The sequence below is a fragment of the Bubalus kerabau genome, chromosome 11, assembly GCF_029407905.1.
Source record: "Bubalus kerabau isolate K-KA32 ecotype Philippines breed swamp buffalo chromosome 11, PCC_UOA_SB_1v2, whole genome shotgun sequence".
Taxonomy (NCBI): domain Eukaryota; kingdom Metazoa; phylum Chordata; class Mammalia; order Artiodactyla; family Bovidae; genus Bubalus; species Bubalus kerabau.
Window position 1 is genome coordinate 108,724,278 of NC_073634.1, and position 20,568 is coordinate 108,744,845.

The following is a 20,568-nucleotide window of genomic DNA, read 5'->3' on the forward strand; positions in this document are numbered from 1 at the left end:
GGTGGGCAGGAAGTGGGTGGGCAGGAAGGTCCCGAGCTCCCTGCCTACAGGCCATGGGGCCCTTCTCCCCGCGAGGTGACTGCGCTCGGGGGAGGAAGCCTCAGGCAGGCCCGGCCCCACTCGCGCCGTGCCGCGTGCAGGTGGGCTAGCGCAGCCGCCCTCCGCGGACCTGGTCCCACCCCCGAGGGCCGCCGCGCACCCCTGCTCCCACCTGGCGCTGACCTCAGCCCTGCAGGCCCCTCCAGCTGTCATTAGGGCCCCGCCCCACCGACAGGTGCCGGAGAACTGTCCCCTCCAAAGGCGTACAGACTGCCTTCTAAGGACGAAGAGGGGCCGGTGGGCAGCCGCCCTCTCCCCAACTCAGGGAGACCCACACCAGGACGCAGATGGGCAGTCATGACTGGGCGGGGGCTGGGCACCACACTAACCCATAAGGGCACCTGTAACCCAGTTCGTGAGGCTGGCTATCATTGTAGTGCCCACTACCATGAGGACCAGACTGACCTGGACTGGCCCAGGGGCCCCTCAGCTGACAGGCCAGAACGTGGCTGACCCTGCCCCTGGGAGCTGCAGGCACCAGCGCCCTGCCCATCCGCCAGCCTGGACTGTTTCCTGGCTCAGCCTCATGTGAGGGGCTGGAGGGGGGATGTTACCATGCAGTTCTGGGGTGTGCACACCTGACCAGGGCAGTGGGGCCTCCGCCTGCCTGGACACGGGGGGCAGAGGAGCCTGTCCTCCCGGGGAGGCTGCACAGCGGGAGGACAGGAAGCAGCAGGGCCCTGGGGGTGCCCACGTGCCCGGGGAAGGCTTGGCGAAGACAGGCCTGCAGCACAGAGGCCAACAGGGCATGGGGCTGCCCATCTGCTCCTGCCTTGGCTGGCCGCAGGCGTTTATTCCTGGAGCTGTCCGCAGCGCGGCCAGGACTTGGGCAGCCTCCAAGGCCGGCCAGGCTGCCGGCTGCCCTCCAGCAGATGTCCGGGAGGTGGGGGCGGGCAGGCTAGGCCAGGCGCTCCTCGGCCCGAGGTCTTCTCGCTGGACCCCAGGCATGTACCTTGAGGGCTCAAGGAGCCCCTCACCGCGCACCCAGCTCGGCCCCAAGCAGGAGCGAGCGCGCCACGCAGGTCCTCGGCCCACCGTGCGGTCCCTTTAAGTGCAGTCCCGCCGGCCGCCATCGGGGGCAGCACCGAGCGGCCCGGCAGCCTCACGCCGCTGCCTCGAAGCTTCTGCCGGTGCCGGGGCCGCGGCGGCGCGGGGGACGGCGGAGCGCGCGCGGGCCTGCGCAGACCGCCGGGCGCGGTGCGGGAGCACCGCCCAGGTAAGGGGTCCAGGCCGCTGCCCCGCGGATCTTCTGTGAGTGCGGCGACCAAGAGGACGGGGACGCTGCGCCTTGGAGGACGGCGGTCCCCACCCCCGGGGGCTCGGGGCTGGGCCGGGCTGCGCGCCGGGGAGGGCCACCCGCCGGGCTCTTTAGGCCTGGGACCCCGGCGGGGGCGGACCGTCCCATCGCCAAGGGAAGGTGTGTCGCCCAGTCTGGCTCCTCGGGGGCCGCGGCAGCGCCAAGGCCGGGCTGTCACCTCCCTGGGGCGGAGCCTCATACCCTGTCATCCAGCCCCCGGTCCTGGCCTGGCTTCAGGGTGGGAGGGGGATGGGCCTGGAAACCAGGGACAGGTGGGTGGGGGTGCTGAGATGGGGACAAGCACTGGGCCTGGGTGGCTCTGACCCAGGGGGGCAGCTCTGCTGGCAGGAAAGCCCTGGCACACCGGGGACACAGAGGGTCAGCCAAACCAGAGGCCCTGCCAGGTGAGCGCCCAGCTCGCTTTTCCGAGCTCACCTTGGAGCATGCTCCCCCAGCCCGTGAGGAGGTGGAGACCCCATACCGCTGTCTGAGCCACCCCCCTCCACCCCTAGCCTCTCCAGGCTTTGGGCACCCAGAGAAGCCGCTGGCCCAAGTCTGAACGTGGGCCTAGTACAGAGGGGTGGACCCCAGCTCAGCCTGCATGCGGGGGCATGGAACCTCAGGTTTCCATGGAGCTCTCCCGTGATGCTGAGGGGAGGGCCTGCCTGAGAATTGCGGGTGGCAGGGGCTTGATCCACCCACCGCCCTGCCTCCCCTGCTGGCGGCCTCCTGGCCTGCTGCGCCGCTCAGGGACCTGGGGGCAGCCTTGAGCTCCTTGAGCTCACACACCCCCACGTGGTCCGACAGCCAGGGCCTGGTTTCCGCTGCCATGCGCTTGCTGCAAAGATTAGGGGGTCACTCTCCCAGCCTTGTCATGACAGCCCCAAAGAGCTTGGTGAGTTTCAACCACCCCAAAAAGGGGGAGAGTCAGAGGCGGTTCCTGCAAGGCAAGGGGAGCTTTGGGGCCCAGGTATGAGCTCCGGAAGCATGGCTGTGGCCAGTGCCACCCGGAGACTGAGGGCAGGGCAGCAAGCCCATGAGCCTCTGTGCCACGCCTGGGCCTGACGGGGCCACTTCAGGGCCTGCAGGGGCCTCTGCGCTGGGCCTTGACACAGCGCTGGGGGACGGCTGCCTGTCCAGCTGCGCCAGTTGGGGGGGGTGGGGGGGTGCAGGAGGCTGGTTAAGGTTGCTTAAGGCTGGGGCCAGGGGCTTCAGACTGCAGCATGGGGGGATTGGTCTGCACTAGGCGTTAGGAGGGGGCTTCATCACCTGCTTTATAGGAGCCAGCACCTTAAAGCAGTCTGTGAAGGCCCCAGTGAGCACACAGTTGTCCCACCTGTGGGCACCGGTGGGGTGGTCCTGGGGTCACGCTCATTCTTCCTACCCCACTGCTGGCCTGTCCCTGAAAGGGGGTCTACCCCAGCCTGCCAGTGGTCACTAGTGAGCACAGGAGCTCGGGGGCCGCTGCGATGACATCCCCTTTCTGGTCACCCACCTCCTCCCAGCAGAAAGTGGCCCAGAAAGGATGGTGTGGAGGAGGGGGCAGGACCCGAGTGGCTGGACAGCTGGGCGCCCCCTGCAGGTGCCTGGGACGCCGGCATGGAACATGGGCCTGTGGCCGCAGGCCTTGGCTGCCTCCCGGGCTGTGCCCCAGGTAAGCCGGGCCAGCGCTGGGGGTTAGCGGGGCCTGGGCTGCAGAGGGGCCGCCCTGACCCGCGTCTCCCCTCAGGGCGAAAGCCCCGAAAGGCCGAGTGAGCTGACGCCTGGAGACTTCTTTTAAGATGACCCGCACCGACCCGCCGGATCTGCTGGTGTCGACCGTGTACCAGGACATCAAGGTGGCGGCCCCGGGGCCCGTGTCGAGGCCCCCGCCATGTGAGCGCCCCATGGCTCGGCCTGCAGCGCCCGCGCCTTTCAACAAGCGCCACTGTCGAAGCTTCGATTTCCTGGAGGGGCTGGACGGGGTGGCCATGGAGGCCCGCCCGGAGGCGCCGCCTCCGGAGCCCGCTGCGCCGCGCGCCCGATCTCGCGACGGCGAGACCCGGCGCCGCGCCCGTTCCAAGAGCGCCCCCCGCGCGCCCCCGAGCCTGGCGCCCGCGCCCGCCTCACCCCCCGTGCTGCCGCGCCGAGGCCGAGAAGCGCAGCGAACGGCGCGGGCCGACGCGTCGCCCCGCCGGGAGCCCGCGTACCCCGCGCTGCGCGCGCTCGCCAACGAGCTGCACCCCATCAAGCTGCAGCCGCAGCGGGGCGGCCCTGGCCGCATCGCGCCCCTCTGCGCTGCAGCCAACCGCTGCGCTCCAGCCGAGCCAGCCGAGCCACCCGCGGGGACCGCCCCCCACGTCCGCTGCCGCCTGGACATCAAGCCAGACGAAGCGGTGCTGCAGCACGCCGCCCGGGGCTCACGGCCCTGCGGGCCCCCCGAGACCGCGCCCTGGCCCCGCGCCGCCCCGCAGCTCCACGGCCTTACGGTGCCCGGGCCTCGCCACGTGGCCCTCTCGCGCACCCCCACCCCCAGTGACTCCTACTGCGCCGACCCCCGGGCGCTGTACTGCGACGGGCCGCTGCCCGGGCCCCGGGACTACGCGGAGCGCCGGAGTGTGCCCTTCACCACTCCGCCGGGGCCCACCCAGTTCTTCTACACGGAGGAACCCGAGGGCCACCCTGGGGGCTTCATGGCCAGCCCTGGCCCGCCCTTCGACGGCTACTATCCCAGGCCCTTTCTGCCCGAAGAGCCCCCGGGGCCCAGTCCAAGACGCGGGAGCGGCTACTACGCGGGGGAAGTTCGAACTTTCCCGGTCCAGGAACCACCCTCCCGCTCCTACTACGGGGAGGCCCCCCGCGCCTACGGCCCGCCCTGCGGCCCGCGTTATGCCCCCGAGGAGCCTCGAGCCCGCCCCGCCGCCCGCGCGTTTTACACTGAGGATTTCGGGCGGTACCGCAATCGAGAAGCCCTGACGCGGACTTATCCACACCCGCGAGGCAGCCCGGCCTGGGGCGACTGGGGCCCGCGGCCTTACCGCACCCTGCAGGTGGCGCCCCCGCCGGACCCCGGCCCGCTGCTCGCCTCCTGGCACGGCGGCACGGGCACCAGTCCACCCCGGCTAGCGACCGACAGCCGCCACTACTCGCGCTCCTGGGACAACATCCTGGCACCAGGGCCGCGCCGCGAAGACCCCTTGGGCCGTGGCCGTAGCTACGAGAACCTGCTGGGCCACGAGGCGCGGGAGCCGCGGGGCACGTCCCCCGAAGGCCGGCGCCCGCCCGTCGTCGTGAACCTGTCCACCTCGCCCCGACGCTACGCGGCGCTGTCCTTGTCCGAGACGTCCCTGTCCGAGAAGGGCCGTGTTGGGGAGGGCCCCGGCCGAAACTGGTACGTCACCCCGGAGATCACCATCACCGACAACGATCTGCGCGCCGCCGAGCGCCCGGCCGCCAGGAGCTGGGAGATGCCGGGAAGCCGCCCCCGCCAGTATCAGCCCGCCGCCCCCGACGGCCCCGCCTCTGGCCGCCAGCGCAGCCTCGAGCAGCTGGACGAGCTCATCACTGACCTGGTCATCGACTCGCGATCCCCAGCCGGCCAGGCGCTCGAGCCCACGTCCGACGGCCTGGGCCGCCAGTTGCGGCGCCTGCTCGACTCGCGGCCCTCGGGGCCCGGGGGCCCGGCGCTGGCGCCGCGCTCGCCACCTGCGTCCGCCGGTAGCGCCGAAGAGCCCGCGGGCCAGGGGCAGGCGGCCGACGCCTCCCCTGAGCCCAGCGCCGACGAGGACGACCTGATGACGTGCTCCAACGCGCGCTGCGGGCGCACCGAGACCATGTTCAACGCCTGCCTCTACTTCAAGTCCTGCCACAGCTGCTACACCTACTACTGCTCGCGCCTGTGCCGCCGCGAGGACTGGGACGCGCACAAGGCACGCTGCGTGTACGGCCGCGTGGGCAGCGTGTGCCGCCACGTGCTGCAGTTCTGCCGCGACAGCGGCCCGGTGCACCGCGCCTTCTCGCGCATCGCGCGCGTCGGCTTCTTGTCCCGCGGCCGTGGGGTGCTCTTCCTGGGCTTCCCGAGCCCCGGCTCCGCAGACAACTTCCTGCGCTTCGGCCTCGAGGGGCTGCTGCTGTCGCCCACCTACCTGTCGCTGCGCGAGCTGGCCACGCATGCGGCCCCTCTGGGCAGCTATGCTCGGGAGCTGGCGGCCGCTGGGCGCCTCTACGAACCAGCCGAGTGCTTCCTGCTCAGCGTGTCGGTGGCTGTGGGCCCCGGGGCCACCCCGCCCGGCGCCCCTGCCAGGCCAGTGCCCGCGCCTCGCAGCCCGGGACCCACGGTGCGCAAGTTCGCCAAAGTGGCGCTGGCGGCCGGCAGCCCAGCACGGCCGCCCCCCGCGCGGGGTCGCGAACCCGACATGGAGACTTTGATCCTGACGCCGCCGCCCGGCACTGCGGGCCTAGACCAGGACGGCGAGGCGGGCCGGCGAGCACGCGAAGTGGCCTTCATTCACATCCAGCGAGAGCTGCGGCTGCGCGGCGTCTTCCTGCGCCACGAGTTCCCGCGCGTCTACGAGCAGCTCTGCGAGTTTGTCGAAGCCAACCGGCGCTTCACGCCCACCACCATCTACCCCACGGACCGGCGCACCGGCCGCCCCTTCATGTGCATGATCATGGCTGCGTCCGAGCCGCGCGCGCTCGACTGGGTGGCCAGTGCGAACCTCTTGGATGACATCATGTGAGCCGCGGGGGAGCGTCCGGCCCCGCCCAGTCCACCCAGGGCCCACCCTGAACCCCGTCAGGTCCACCAAGCCCCGCCCAGTCCACCCAGGGCCCACCCTGAACCCCATCAGGTCCACCCAAGCCCCACCTGGTCCACCAGGCCCCGCCCACATCGCCGCGAGCTCCGCCCCGTCGCGGTCTCAAGAAGCGCCGCCTTTCCCCCCCTTCCGGCGACAACTGTCCCAGTCCCGCCGGGCTCCCTCTCCCCCAGTTCGTCCTCGGGGCTCCCTAGAGGCAGGTCCTCGACCGCTTGGTGCTCCCCGCTGGGAGGCGGGGTGGGTCTGAGGACCAGCCCGCCCTGCCTTTGCGCGGAGAAGTCACTACTGCAGACCCGACCGCGCGTATCCGACTCGTCCGCCCCCTGCCCATCTGCAGGGCCTCCCTGGAGCGTCTCCAACCGCGGCTCGCCGTGGTCCAGGAGCCCGAGTTGACCAAAGCCTAGTCCTGTCCCTTTAAACACACCCCCCCCCCCCACCCGCTTCCTGTGGTCTGGGATGCACCCTGCTCAGAGGCTTTTCCTCTCTGGAGGACAGACACGCTGATTGGTCTCGGTGTGTCCGCACCCCGAGCACTTCCTGGCCAGGTGGGCTGGCAGGGCCGGCGGGGACCTGCGTGGGGCCCTCGCAGACTAGGTCAGACCTCGGTACACTGACGGTGCTGCCCGCCCTGCCGCGGGGGTTGGGGCAAGCAGCAGTAAAGGGGTACTGGGGGTGGGGGGCCCTCAACCAAGGCACAAGACACCCAACCAGAGGGGAGGAGGTCCTGGGCCGGGGAAGCAGAGGGGAGGGGCGCTGGCCAGAGCTCAGACCCGGCAGGGCGTGCGTTGGGCTGCCTGCTCTCACCCGGTCGATGGCCCCAGGCGTGCGCCAGAGCGGCCCTAACCTCACAGGCGGGAGCAGGTGCAGAGGCTGGGTGAGCGCGAGCGGCCCAGGAGGCCCTCCAGCTGGGACCCTATCAGTAGCCCTAGTGAGGACCGAGGAGGAGGTTCGTCCCCAGTCTGGAGCAGGGGCGGGAGCGAGCTACTTCCACAGGGCGGCGGTCCGTCAGAGGTGTGGGGGGCGCAGTTGCGCAAACGCCCGCGCTCTAACTCGCTCTGGCCCCGCCTTGTGGTGCTGGCTGGACGCTTGAGGCTGGAGTGCACGCTCCAGTGTCCGTTATCCCCGCTCTCGTCGGGGGGTGCCCGCTGGCCCTGGCCCGAGAGGGCGAGGCCCGGCGCCCGGAAGGGCCTTCCTGAAGCCTCAGGCCCCCGTCAGGGCCAGGTGGTGGGAGGCATCGATTCAATTAAATTGTGGGCCCCACCCCCCACCTCCGATCACTGCCCGCACCCCCGCCCGCGCACCCGCGCCCATCTCCTCTCGTTCCTTCACCTGCCTGCGCGCCTGCCTCGGCTCCGCGCATTCGCACTGGCCACGCGCCCCGCTTAGCCCCTCCCGCCTTCGCGGCCTCACAAACTGGCCGCCGCGTCCCCTGCCCAGGGGCCTCCGCCTTCGGCCCCACGCGCCGCCCAGGAATGACCCTGGACTGGGGTTACTTCCAGAGGGGGAGCGCTTTTGAACCAAGGAAAATATAACTCGAATGTAGCCACTGCTGCCTCGTTTTTTGTTCAGAGTGGGTGCGACGTTGAAGATTTTCGGAGCCGAGGGGGGCGGACCTTCGGAAACAGGGGTGGGAAACCACTAAACAACGTGGAGTGGGAGGGTGGAGAGAGGGGCTCCGACTCGGTGGGGACGCGGGCCGGGAGACCGTGGGACTCGGTGGGGACGCGGGCCGGGAGACCGTGGGACTCGGTGGGGACCGGAGGGCGGGAGACCCCGGGACTCGGTGGGGACCGGGGGCCGAGAGACCGCGAGACTAGGTGGGGACGCGGGGCGGGAGGCCGCGGGACTCGGTGGGGACGCGGGGCGGGAGGCCGCGGGACTCGGTGGGGACGGGGCCAGGAGACCGTGGGACTCGGTGGGGACGGGGGGCGGGACACCGTGGGACTCGGTGGGGACGAGGCCGGGAAGCCGTGGGACTCGGTGGGGACGGGGCCGGGAGACCGTGGGACTCGGTGGGGACGGGGGGCGGGACACCGCGGGACTCGGTGGGGACGGGGGCCGGGAGGCCGCGGGACTCGGTGGGGACCGGGCCCGGGAGACCGCGGGACTCGGTGGGGACGGGGCCAGGAGACCGTGAGACTCGGTGGGGACGGGGGGCGGGACACCGTGGGACTCGGTGGGGACGAGGCCGGGAGACCGTGGGACTCGGTGGGGCCGGGGGGCGGGAGACCGTGGGACTCGGTGGGGCCGGGGGGCGGGAGGCCGTGGGACTCGGTGGGGACGCGGGGCGGGAGGCCGTGGGACTCGGTGGGGACGCGGGCGGGAGGCCGTGGGACTCGGTGGGGCCGGGGGGCGGGAGGCCGTGGGACTCGGTGGGGACGCGGGCGGGAGGCCGTGGGACTCGGTGGGGACGCGGGGCGGGAGGCCGTGGGACTCGGTGGGGACGGGGCCGGGAGACCGTGAGACTCGGTGGGGACGCGGGCGGGAGGCCGTGGGACTCGGTGGGGACGCGGGGCGGGAGGCCGTGGGACTCGGTGGGGCCGGGGGGCGGGAGGCCGTGGGACTCGGTGGGGCCGGGGGGCGGGAGGCCGTGGGACTCGGTGGGGAAGCGGGCGGGAGGCCGCGGGACAGCGCGGGGAGTACCCGGGCGCGAGGCCCTCAGATACGCTGCGGGGACCCAGGAGGAAGCCGAGGGCAGCGCGCGTGGTCTGCGGAGCGAGTCAGGGCCAGCGCGCGCCCCCTGCGCCTCGTGGGCCGCCCAGCCCCACCAGAGGGGCCCGTCAGCCGCCCCCGACCCCCGGGCAGGGGCTTCTCCGTGGGCTGAAAGGTATCCCCACCCACTCCCGGCTCCTTGTTCCCCTTTAAGGGGAGCTGGCGCGGTCACCGCGCTGCAAGGAGCTGGGCCGCGATTGGCCCGTCTGTGCCGCCGGTCTGCCGCACGGTTGGCTGAGGCGCTGGGCCCGGGCAGCATGCCCCCGCGGGATTGGCCAGCGGCTTCCAGGCCCCGCCTCCCCCGCGCCGTTCGCGCAGCCAGGGGTCGCGTGGGGCAGGGCCGTGGGCCGCAGGGCGAGCGCGCTCTGGGATCATGGCGGCGGCGGGCCTTGCCCAGATCCCCGACGTGGACATCGACTCCGACGGCGTCTTCAAGTATGTGCTGATTCGAGTCTATGCGGCGCCTCCCTCCGGGGACCCGGCCGTGGAGACCAAAGAGATCGTGCGCGGATACAAGTGGGCCGAGTACCACGGTGAGGGCGGGGCGGCGGGCCGGGGCGGGCCTCGGGCTCTGTGGGCGGGGCCAGCGCGGCTGGAGAGGGGCTGAGGGCGGGGCGGGGTAGATCCTGTACCGGGTCTCCTCGCCGGCTGGCTGGGTGGCAGGGAGGCGTCCAGACTGTCCTGGAGACGAGGGGCTGCTGTGGCCCGACCCCCACTCCTAGTCCCAGGGCCCCTGCCCAAGCGCACCCCCTCCTCCCTTTTCTCCCGTCCAGAGAGTCTCCTCTCCTGGGGGCGGGGGCTGCTTAGAGCTGGGGGGCCGGGGTAGGGGGTGCGGGGGGAGGGCCTCAGACCCCCTCCGCCCTGGCTGGTGCTGAGCTCCCCTCCCATTCCAGCCGACATCTACGATAAGGTATCAGGCGAGATACAGAAGAAGGGCTATGACTGCGAGTGCCTGGGCGGCGGGCGCATCTCCCACCAGAGCCAGGACAGGAAGATCCACGTGTACGGCTACTCCATGGTGAGCCCACAGCTGAGGGCCCCAGTCCTGGCTGGGGAACACCCGGCCCTTCTCAGCCACAGAACCCTGCCTCCAGGGCCCGCAGCCTCCCAGTTTCCACGCGGCATGACCCAGGAAACATAGGGGGTGGGAGGGAGCCACTGCTTGCCCCCCGTGGGCTGTGGGCTGTTCCTGCCCCAAAGGCCTGGCCGGCCGCTGTCCTCCAGCGCTTTGAGGCTGCCAGCCCTGCGTTGGAGCTCGGATGCCTGCCTCTCCCCTCACCGCTCTACCTGCAGGGTCACAGGGCACCCAAAGCCGGCTCGGCCTCTGGCTGGAGGGCCCTCCCTCCAGGTTGGCTCACTCGAGGCCACACTTCCCCAGGAGAGTGGCTTGGGTGGCTAGGGGCATGACAGCCTTCTCCACAGCTGGCTCCTGGTGTCCCTGCTGCCTGGGGGCCCCCAGAGCCAGGACCGGGTGTGTGAGAGCCACTTCCTTCTGTCAGGGTTACGGTCGCGCCCAGCACTCTGTCTCCACTGAGAAGATCAAAGCCAAGTATCCGGACTACGAAGTCACGTGGGCTGACGACGGCTACTGAGGCCCACTCGAGGCCCGCTCCGTCCAGCAGCGCACTCAGAGCTCTGCCCTGAAGCCCCTCCCAAGGGGCCGGACTGCACCCCTGGCACTCTGCCACCCTGGCCAGGCCTCAGTGCCTGGGGCTCCGTCTCGGGAGAATTAAAAGCATCGTCAGCTCTGCTGCTCCCTGAGCTCTGTGTGTCTTGGCGTCTTTGTTCTCAGCTCACCTCGCTGTACTTGCAGCTAGTGTGGGTGGGTGGCTGAGAGCTGGAGGCTGCCCCTCACCCGAACCTGCCCCGGGGCCCAGGGAGCAGCAGTGCGCACTCAGCCCTCTGGGGTCTGATAAGGGGGCCCTGGCCGCTGCCGCCGTTTATGGCCTGATTGCTTCTCTGTGCACCTGCTGTCCACACGGTCATCTGGGAAGAGGCCTGGCAAGCCCTTACGCAAGGAGCTAGGGCCAAGTCCCTCCAGCCTGCGGAGGCGGGGGCCCCTCCCGGTATGGGGTGGGGGCACCAGCAACTCCCGTCTTGGCCACTGCTGACTGAGGTCACGAGTAGGGTGGTCTATGGCCCCTCGACTCCAGAATCGGGGCCGCTGCCTCAGGCTCCTGCTTCAAGTGAACCGGTGTCAGGCGTGGAGCCCCTCTCCCAGGACCCTCCTCCTGGCGCTGCAGGGAGCAGAGGCCTCCATCACGCTGCGCCCGCCTTCTCTGGACCTCAGGGCCCTCACAGGAGCCTCTCCACACAGGCGCCATCGTCACGCTTCTAAAGATGAGGAAACTGAGGCTCAGGTTAGACAAGCTCCCAAGGCCGGACGGTGATAAACTGGGCAGCGCCTGGCTCCAGATCCTCCACTGGGGTCAATGCTGCGAGGCCCAGAGCCCCTCGGCTCCTCTGGATCCTGTGCCTGGCTGCACCCAGCCCACACCACACGGCTCGGACACTTTTTGACGAGAGAACAGTCATTGTTTTTAAGCGAGCAAGTGAAGAGGAGCCCGCAGGCTGAGTTACGGGGAGGGATGCAGTCCCTGGTTGCCAGGCTTGCCCCCTCCCTGTGCAGGGAACTCAAGCCAGGTGTGTGGTTTGCACAAGCTGCGTTCCTGCCCGGCTGAGTTGAACTCTGTGGGACCAGAGGCCCCAGGAGGAGCAACTGAGGCTTGTGCCACTCGGCGCTGTCTCCAGCGGGGCCTCCACCAGACGGCTGGGCAGGAGCGGGCACCACGGCTGAGGCCCGACCTTTGGCCAAAAGGGGGCCAGGCAGGTGGGAGCCCCCCGTGCCGGGGCCTCTCTTCCTGGGTGCACTTACAGCCAGGTGTTCGTCCTTGTCAGCACGGGGTGGGGCCAGCGAAGGGCTGCAGATACAGAAAGAGCTGAGCCAGGCCCGCAGTCAGAGCAGAGTCGGCCTGCGGGGCCTCAGGCTGACAGCCAGGCAGAGTCCCCACCAGGCTGGCCAGGGCACACAGCGCCCCAGGCCTCCCTGCCTTGGGCCTGACCATGCCTCTGCGCGGCCACCTCCTCCCTGCCGTGGTCATGCTCCTGGGTGAGTCGCTGGGCCTGGCTCCTGAAGCAGGAACAACAGGGGGCCCAGCTGCTGGGTCTGCAGGGAAGGAGGGAGGTGGGCCCAGGATGGCCTGCAGTCCAGATGCCGGGCGAGCCCTTGGGGTCCTGGGGACAGCCTCACTGGGGTAGGGATCCGAGTCCAGCCCGTTCTGGGTGCAGGCTGGGGGGCCTGGGCCGCAGCCCCTCCCAAGTCGTGCTGGGCTCTGGTCCTCCCTGGGGAGGGACCCACGTTGGGGATGGTTGGTCCCTTGAACACCCAGGCACCCCATCCTGACAGCCAGCCTCTCCTGGGCCCTGACAGGGACCCCCGGGGGCAGTTCTCCATGGTTTTCTGGCCCCCTCCCTGCACAGCCTCTTGGCCCGGCCCCCATATATCCCAGGATGCCTGACTCATAGGGGTCTCTGTCCTGGAGAACAGCGGGGCCTCCCTACCCCAGGCCACCTGGCTGTCTCTGCTGGCAGCAGGGTCCCCCAGCTGGGCCTGGGTCCCCAACCACTGCAGGACCCCCCTCGAGGCCGTGTGCAACTTTGTGTGTGACTGCAGGGGCTGCCCCGACGAGGCGCAGTGCGGTGAGCCAGGGCCAGGGGGGCAGCAGCGGGGCCCGCCCTCGCGGCCGCCCCGCCTGACCCCCTGCCCTCCCAGGTTACTACGGGGCCTCACCCAGCCCGGGCGCCCCCTTCACCTGTGACTTCGAGCGGGACTCCTGTGGCTGGCGGGACATCAGCACCGCGGGTTACCGCTGGCTCCGAGACCGCGCAGGGGCCTCGCCGGAAGGGCCAGGGCTGCGCGCGGACCACACTCTGGGCACTGACCTTGGTGAGGCCTGGGCGGGGCTCCACACTGTCCCCAGCCCTCTGTGCCTCCCGCCCCGTCTCCTGACCTCTCGGCTGGCCAGGCTGGTACGTGGCAGTCGGCACACACCGCGGGAGGGAGACGGCCACCGCGGCCCTGCGCTCCCCTGTCCTGCACGAGGCCGCCCCCACCTGCGAGCTGAGGCTCTGGTACCACGCGGCCTCAGGAGGTGCGCACCCCGTACCCCACGACCCGAGCCAGGTAGCCCAAGACGAGGGGTGCAGAGATGGGAAGGCGCCCCCAGGGTGGGCAGGGGTCCTGGGGTGGGCACAGCCACAGGCCTGGGGGAGGCCTGGGGCCTGAGCTGCCCCCGGACCCCTCACTGCAGATGTGGCCGAGCTGCGGCTGGAGCTGACCCACGGTGCGGAGACGCTGACCCTGTGGCGGAGCGCAGGGCCCTGGGGCCCAGACTGGCAGGAGCTGGCGGTGCCCACTGGCCGCATCCGGGGTGCCTTCAGGGTGAGATGGGCACGCTGGACGGTGGGGCCAGCGGGGAGGGTCTGGGCCCTGACTTAGGGACTTTGCTCTCTCCAGGTGACCTTCTCTGCCACGCGAAATGCCACCCACAGGGGCACCGTGGCCTTGGACGACGTGGCCTTCTGGCGCTGCGGGCTGCCCAGTAAGGTCCCCCGGCCGTGGGCCAACTCCTGGAGCGGGAGGGGGTCGGCAGGAGGCCCTGGTCAGTGGCCCCGCCCGGGGACTTGGGGCGGGTGATGGGTTAACCCCGCCCCCAGCCCCCCAGGCACACTGCCCCCGGGGGCACCACCGCTGCCGGAACGAGGCCTGCGTGGAGCCCCCCCAGCTGTGTGACGGGGAGGACAACTGCGGGGACCATTCGGATGAGGATGCGGCCCCCTGCAGTGAGTGGGGCAGGGGGCTGGCCTTGGCACCGTCCCTCGGGGGCTGAGACAGCTGATGTCCGCCAGAGCTGGGGCCGTGAGCACAGGCCTGGGCAGCGGGGGGCCCAGGCAGGAGGCCCCACTCGACAGCCGGAGCCCCCTTGTCCCCCAGGACACTACATAGCCACCAATTTTGAGATGGGCCTCGGCCTGTGGAACCACTCGGAGGGCTGGACCCGGAATCACAGTGCCGGCGGCCCCAGGTACCCCGCCTGGCCACGCGGTGACCACACCTGGAACAGCGCACAGGGTGAGGCCCTGGGGACTGCCGCCCCGCCCTGCCCCGCCCCGGGACACCCCCCCCGCGCCCGCCACCCCGACCCAGGCCTGCCATCTCCCCAGGCTCCTTCCTCGCATCCGTGTCCGAGCCCAGTGCCCCAGCGGTCCTCTCCAGCCCCGAGTTCCAGGCCTCGGCGCCCCACAACTGCTCGGTGAGTGGGTGGGAGTCACAGGGCGCGGCCCTGGCTGCCCAGGCCCTGTGGCATCTCTGCTGACTGTGCTCGGCCCCTGCCAGCTCGTTTTCTATCACTACCTGCACGGGTCTGAGGCCGGCTGCCTCCAGGTGTTCCTGCAGACGACGAGCCCTGCAGCCCCCCAGACCCCCATCCTGCTGCGCAGGCGCCATGGGGAGCTGGGGGCCGCCTGGGTCCGAGACCGAGTTGACATCCAGAGCGAGCACCCCTTTCGGGTGAGGCTGGCGAGGGCAGCATTGTGCGGGGAGGTCCGGGGCCCCTCAGGGAGTCCCATGTGGGCCCCTCCACCGTCTCAGGAGGAGGGCAGGCCAGAGGACGGGAGGGGCTCCCTGCAGAGATGCCCCCTGAAGGGCTGGGTGTCCAGCAAGAGCCAAGGATGAGGTGTGGATTCTGGGGAGAGGACTCGGAGGCAGACCGGCCTGGGGATCACAGAGGGGTGCTGGGGCGCCCCCGACCCTGTCCGTCCCCAGATCCTCCTGGCTGGGCAGACAGGCCCGGGGGGCGTCGTGGGCCTGGATGACCTCATCCTGTCCAACCACTGCAAGCCAATCCCAGGTGAGCCTGCTGGGCGCCCTCACGCCCCACCCCGGGAGAAGCACAGGCCCCACCAACCCACCTGACCCCCGTGCCGGCCCACAGAGCTGGTGGGTCCACCTCCAGGGTGCCGGGCCCCAGGCCCCTGGCCCCAGCCATCCAGCCTGCGGCCGCGGAGCTTCTGCGAGCCCGGACACTTCTTCTGTGGGGACCTGTGTGTCTCCCCGGAGCAGCTGTGTGACTTCCAGCAGCAGTGCCCGGGCGGCGAGGACGAGCAGGACTGCGGTGAGCCGGCCGGGGCCTCCCCTCCCTTCCCCCAGCCTCCCCTCTGGGAGCGGCGGGCGAGGCCCCAGGTCCATCCATGCCCCCTGCCCTTGCAGGCACCACAGACTTCGAGTCACTCTCAGGCGGGGGCTGGGAGGACGCCAGTGTGGGGCGGCTGCAGTGGGTGCGCCTCCCGGCCCCGGACAGGGGGGTGCCCAGCCCGGATGCCCACGGGGCTTCTGGTGAGGCTCTGCCCGGGACGGCCTGGGGCCTGCCTTCCAGCTGCCCCCTCTCCCCAGGGAGGGCACTGAGTCGGGGTCCCTGGGAGGAACCAGCTCTGAGGCCTGCTCTCCCCAGGGCACTTCCTGGCCGTGCAGAGGGCCTGGGGGCAGCTGGCCGAGGAGGCCCGAGCACTCACACCCACCCTCGGCCCCTCGGGCCCCCGCTGCGAGCTCCGCCTGGTTTACTATCTTCAGAGTCACCCCCAAGGTACCACCATCCCTTCGCACCCTCTGCCCCATCCTGGGGTGGGGAGTCAGAGCCCCCAGGCGAAGGACGGGGGCAGGACGGGCCGCCCACAGTGATCCCTTGCCAGGCTTCCTGGAGCTGGTCGTGGTGGAGGGCACCCGCCGCGAGCTGGTGTGGCAGGCCCTGGGCAGCACCGCTGGGGGCTGGAAGGTGGACAGGGTCCTTCTCGGGGCTCGCCGCCGGCCGTTCCGGGTGAGGAGAGCGGCCTGGGGCGGAGAGGGGCCCCCGCGGGGCCGGCCCTGGCTGACGGCCTCCTCCCTCGTGCCCCCTGAAGCTGGAGTTGGTTGGGCTGGTGGACGTGGACGGCCCCGGGCAGCAGGGCGCAGGGGTGGACGACGTGACCCTGACGGGCTGCAGCCCCGCAGTAGCCACTGAGGAAGGTTCAGGTGCTTCCCCCGGGTGCCCGGCCCCCCGCCTAGGCCTCCTCGAGGGGCCCCAGGAGCTTCCCCCGGGTGCCCGGCCCCCAGCCCAGGCCTCCTCGAGGGGCCCCAGGAGCCCCCTCTCCAGGAGCCAGTCTCCCCCACCCTCTCGGCATTCAGGAGGGGTGTCGGGGGTGCTGACCCACCTCTGCCCGCCCCCAGAGGTCTCCTGTAACTTTGAGCGGGGGGCCTGCGGCTGGCACACCAGCCACCTCACAGATGCCCACTGGCACCGGGTCCAGAGCCGTGGCCCGAGGTACGACCACACCACGGGCCAAGGTAAGGTGGGGTGCCCACGGGGTCAGCTGCTAGACCCCGACTCCTGGAGGCAGAGGGGAGCGCAGGGCTGAGCCCCTGCAGCCTGGGGCCCCACAGCCCAGCCCCTCGTGCCCCCGCAGGCCACTTCGTGCTCCTGGACCCCACGGACCCCCTAGCCCGGGGCCCTGCTGCCCACCTGCTCACCCAGCCCAGGGCGCCCTCAGCCCCTCAGGAGTGCCTCTCCTTCTGGTTCCACCTCTTCGGGCCCCAGATTGGTGAGGCCAGCAGCTGGGCAGGGCCTCAGGGGAGCCTCACAGGGGCCCCAAGTCCTGCCTCTTGCTCCCTCAGGGGCCCTGGGAGGGGATGAGAGGCAGGGGTTAGGGCCTTATCCCCTCCCAACCAACCCCCTGCCTCTAGGGACCCTGCGCCTGGCAATGAGGCGAGAGGGGGAGGCAGAAACGCACTTGTGGTCACGGTCTGGCACCCACGGCAACCGCTGGCACGAAGCCTGGGCCACCCTCCACCACCAGCCGGACACGGGCGCCAAGTACCAGGTGAGGCCCAGGGCGTGGGCGCGGTGGGTGAGGCGAGGCCCCAGCCGCTGACCCCTCTCTGCCCCCCAGCTGCTGTTTGAGGGCCTCCGGGATGGGTACCACGGCAGCATGGCGCTGGACGATGTGACCCTGCGGCCTGGGCCCTGCTGGGCCCCCAGGCGCTGCTCCTTCGAGGACTCGGCCTGTGGCTTCTCCGTGGGGGGCCGGGGCCTCTGGACACGCCAGGCCAACGCCTCGTGGGGCCCCCACGCTGACCACACCACGGAGACAGCTCAGGGTGCCTGCTGGGGTGGGGCAGTGGGCAGACAGGTGGGGCGGGGAGGGTGGGGCGGCGGCTGGTGGGCTGACCCTGCCACCCCCCAGGGCACTACATGGTCGTGGACATGAGCCCGCAGGCTCTGCCCCGTGGCCACGTGGCCTTGCTGACCTCGGAGGAGCAGCGGCCCCTGGTGCAGCCCACCTGCCTGACCTTCTGGTACCACCTGAGCCTCCGCAACCCAGGTGAGGGGCTGCTGGGAGCCGGGGCCGTGGGGTCCCCTCAGGAGGCCCTTGGGAGCCCCCCCACCACAGGGGCCCGAGCGGGCACCCCCGCCACGCTGACGGGGCAGGCTGCTCGGCGGCAGGCACCCTGAGGGTCCACGTGGAGGAGGCCGGCAGGCAGCAAGTACTCAGTGTCAGCTCCCGCGGAGGGGCCGCCTGGCGCCTGGGCAGCGTGGACCTGCAGGCCGGGGAGGCCTGGAGGGTGAGCGGAATAGGGGGCCCTCCTCACCCCAAGGGCTGTCCAGGGCGCAGCAGGCACGACCTCCGCCCGGTGCCCCCAGGTGGTGTTCGAGGTGGTGGCCGCCGGCGTGGAGCACTCCTACGTGGCGCTGGACGACCTGCTCCTCCAGGATGGGCCCTGCCCCCTGCCAGGTGGGCGCCCGTGGCCTGGCTCCTGGTGGTCCCGGCTCCCTGCCACCCCCACAACGCCCGGCCTGACCGCCACACCCCGCGGAAGTGGTGCCCCAGGGGTGGAGGGCACGGGGCATCACCCTCACAGCCGGGCCCTGCAGCTTCCTGTGACTTCGAGGCTGGTCTGTGTGGCTGGAACCACGTACCCCGGCCCGGCCTGGGCGGGTACAGCTGGGACTGGAGCAGCGGAGCCTCGCCCTCCCGCTACCCACAGCCCCCCGTGGACCACACCCTGGGCACAGAGGCAGGTGGGTCCGAGGCGGGAAGGGCCCCCAGAGCCACACACGCCTCACCCCAGCCTGGCCCGCCCAGCGCCCAGCGGGGTCAGAGGCCGCAGGTCGGGGCGCCGGCTCCATCGGGTCCGCCGGGCACCCGCTGTCTCGTCCCCAGGCCACTTCGCCCTCTTCGAGACCAGCGTGCTGGGCCCGGGGGGCCGAGCGGCCGGGCTCATCAGCCAGCCTCTGCCCCCCACCGCGGCCTCTTGCCTGCGCTTCTGGTACCACATGGGCTTCCCCGAGCACTTCTGTGAGTGGGCCAGAGCCCCAGGGTGGGGCAGGGGGCGCTGGGGCCGCCCCACTCTGCCTGACTGTCCTGACACCCTGCTCCCAGACCAGGGCAAGCTGAGGGTCCTCCTGAGCAGCGTGCAGGGGCAGCTGGCCGTGTGGGGCGCGGGTGGGCTCCACAGGCACCAGTGGCTGGAGGGCCAGGTGGACGTGGCCAGCGCCACCGAGTTCCAGGTGAGGCGGGTGCGCCGACCCAGGAGCCCTTGGGCAGCTCCAGCCCTCTCCCCGGCCCACGCAGCGTCTTTTCCCTCCCGTCAGATTGTGTTTGAAGCCACGCTGGGCGGCCAGCCGGCCCTGGGGCCCATCGCCCTGGATGATGTTGAGTATCTGGCTGGGCAGCGGTGCCAGCTGCCCACACCCAGCCAGGGTAAGCCCTGCCCAGCGGGCCGGTTCTGCTCCAGGGCAGGGCCTCTGCCAGCCCCGTGGGTGGGGGGGGTCACGCCCTCGCCTGAGGGACCTGGGTGGGGGGGTCACGCCCTCGCCTGAGGGACCAGGAGAGCCACAGGCCTTGCTGCGGGGCCCCAGCCTGGGGCCGGGCCGTCCCAGGTTCCTGTGCCCCCAGGAGCGGGGTGCCCCCGGCCTCTGCCCACTGTGCTCCAGCTCCCAGTCAGGCCAGAGACCACGGCCGCCCTCCTGCTGGAGCACTCGCTGGGGGCTGTGATTTCACGATAAAGGGGGCGTCCAGCCTGGGGCTGTAAGCCCCGGCTCTGCAGCCCCGTGCCTGCCAGGGCCCAGCCTCAGCCCATGACCGGTGACTTCAGAGGGGACCTGGAAACGCCAGGCCATGGGGCAGCCATGCCGGGCACCCTCCTCGAGCCTGGGTGGGGCTGAAATGGGACTGGGATCCTGGGTCACGTGCCCTGCGGCCTGCAGGGGACGGGGCGGCGGCTGCGGCGGTGCCGGCTGCAGTCGGCGGGGCCCTCCTCCTGCTCGTGCTGCTGCTGCTCGGCGTCGCAGGCCGGCGCTGGCTGCAGAAGGGGGGCTGCCCCTCCTGGGGCAAGGCGGACGCCGTGACTCCCGGCTTCGACAACATTCTCTTCAGTGCGGTAGGAGCCCTGGGTGGGGGTGGCGGGCGGGAGCCGGGGGTCGCTGTGTGCTGCCCCACACTCAGCCTGACGGTGCACAGGGCCCCAGAGGCCACTAAGCTCCTCCCCTTCCCCCTAGGACCGCGTCACCCTGCCAGCATCAGTCCCCAACGACCAGTAGACGAGCCAGAGAAGACCTCAGCTCCTCACATGAGCTCACCCACCACCAGGACCCGGGGCCAGGGACCAACACCTGCCTCCCTCCCAATACATTGAGACCCTGCGTCCATCACCTTCACGGGGGCTGCACCCACAGACCCAAGTGTGGTCCTAACCCCAGCAACATATGTGCCAGCCCACCAGGACACCGCCCCGCTGGCTGGGGTCTGCCCGTCAGCAGGAAGGGTAGTTCCCCAGACCCAATCCAATCTACCTGAGAGGACATGCTTGGGGGCCCCTCCCGTGGGCCTCAGTGGCTCAGGAGACGGCCAGGGGCTCGCGGCACCTGGAGGCAGATGCTGTGGGGTCCCAAGAAGCCACTTCCCCAGCCCAGGCCAGAGGGACCCCCCAGGGCCCCACCTCACTGGGTGATTCCGTATCTGATGAAAGACAGAAACCCCCACAGGTTCAGGCAACAGTCGCAGACACTCGTCAGGGTCCACGGTGGCCGGGGCTGGACTGGCGGGGGGTGCTCCCATCTGTCCAGAGTCCCAAAGAAAGGCCCCCATGCCCGCCCTGCCAGGGCCAAGGCCCCCGTGCCCACCCTGCCAGGGCCACGGTCCCCGTGCCCGCCCTGCCAGGGCCACGGTCCCCGTGCCCGCCCTCCCAGGGCCACGGCCCCCGTGCCCGCCCTCCCAGGGCCAAGGCCCCCGTGCCCGCCCTGCCAGGGCCAAGGTCCCCGTGCCCGCCCTGAGAGGGTCAAGGTCCCCGTGCCCTTCCTCCCAGGGCCACGGTCCCCGTGCCCGCCCTGCCAGGGCCAAGGCCCCCGTGCCCGCCCTGCCAGGGCCAAGGCCCCCGTGCCCGCCCTGCCAGGGTCAAGGTCCCCGTGCCCACCCTGCCAGGGTCAAGGTCCCCGTGTCCGCCCTTCCCCGGTCAAAATCCCTACCCACAAGCCACCCTCACGTAATAAAATGAAGCAGAGTCTTTCTAACCCAGGGGCAGTCCCAGGTCTGATCTTACACACAGGAGATTCAGACACCACCCACCCAAGTCCG

General features: G+C 71.1%; 3 protein-coding genes across 4 annotated transcripts; all 3 read left to right on the forward strand.

Moving 5' to 3' along the window:
* Positions 1-85: 85 nt before the first annotated feature.
* Positions 86-7,766, forward strand: AJM1 (apical junction component 1 homolog). Of its 2 annotated transcripts, none has more exons than XM_055541616.1 (3): positions 86-1,315; positions 2,902-3,050; positions 3,126-7,766. In XM_055541616.1, the coding sequence occupies exon 3, from the start codon at positions 3,178-3,180 to the stop codon at positions 6,112-6,114; it is 2,937 nt and encodes a 978-aa protein (XP_055397591.1). In that variant the 5' UTR covers positions 86-1,315; positions 2,902-3,050; positions 3,126-3,177; the 3' UTR covers positions 6,115-7,766. The 2 variants fall into 2 exon arrangements, with proteins under 2 accessions (XP_055397591.1, XP_055397590.1); XM_055541615.1 differs by having other exon boundaries at positions 2,905-3,050.
* Positions 7,767-9,202: 1,436 nt separating this feature from the next.
* On the forward strand, positions 9,203-10,665 carry PHPT1 (phosphohistidine phosphatase 1). The gene is made up of 3 exons (XM_055541621.1): positions 9,203-9,437; positions 9,798-9,922; positions 10,404-10,665. Exons 1-3 carry the CDS (start codon positions 9,278-9,280, stop codon positions 10,494-10,496), a joined length of 378 nt encoding a protein of 125 aa, XP_055397596.1. The 5' UTR covers positions 9,203-9,277; the 3' UTR covers positions 10,497-10,665.
* A 1,145-nt stretch (positions 10,666-11,810) lies between these two features.
* Positions 11,811-19,535, forward strand: MAMDC4 (MAM domain containing 4). Its single transcript, XM_055541620.1, has 27 exons — positions 11,811-12,013; positions 12,496-12,603; positions 12,677-12,850; positions 12,930-13,055; positions 13,215-13,345; positions 13,421-13,505; positions 13,621-13,746; positions 13,898-14,035; positions 14,128-14,216; positions 14,300-14,473; positions 14,729-14,813; positions 14,898-15,077; positions 15,173-15,298; positions 15,414-15,545; positions 16,166-16,282; positions 16,402-16,536; positions 16,679-16,815; positions 16,885-17,092; positions 17,179-17,316; positions 17,439-17,557; positions 17,637-17,727; positions 17,868-18,014; positions 18,157-18,291; positions 18,376-18,503; positions 18,588-18,696; positions 19,203-19,375; positions 19,494-19,535. Exons 1-27 carry the CDS (start codon positions 11,968-11,970, stop codon positions 19,533-19,535), a joined length of 3,399 nt encoding a protein of 1,132 aa, XP_055397595.1. The 5' UTR covers positions 11,811-11,967.
* Positions 19,536-20,568: the final 1,033 nt, after the last annotated feature.

Coding starts and splice junctions, on each gene's coding strand:
- AJM1 (XM_055541616.1), top strand. CDS start 3,178: ATGACCCGCACCGACCCGCCGGATCTGCTGGTGTCGACCGTGTACCAG.
- PHPT1 (XM_055541621.1), top strand. CDS start 9,278: ATGGCGGCGGCGGGCCTTGCCCAGATCCCCGACGTGGACATCGACTCC. Junction 9,438..9,797: donor CAAGTGGGCCGAGTACCACG/GTGAGGGCGGGG, acceptor CTCCCATTCCAG/CCGACATCTACGATAAGGTA. Junction 9,923..10,403: donor ACGTGTACGGCTACTCCATG/GTGAGCCCACAG, acceptor TCCTTCTGTCAG/GGTTACGGTCGCGCCCAGCA.
- MAMDC4 (XM_055541620.1), top strand. CDS start 11,968: ATGCCTCTGCGCGGCCACCTCCTCCCTGCCGTGGTCATGCTCCTGG. Junction 13,346..13,420: donor GCATCCGGGGTGCCTTCAGG/GTGAGATGGGCA, acceptor TGCTCTCTCCAG/GTGACCTTCTCTGCCACGCG. Junction 16,283..16,401: donor CGACCACACCACGGGCCAAG/GTAAGGTGGGGT, acceptor GTGCCCCCGCAG/GCCACTTCGTGCTCCTGGAC.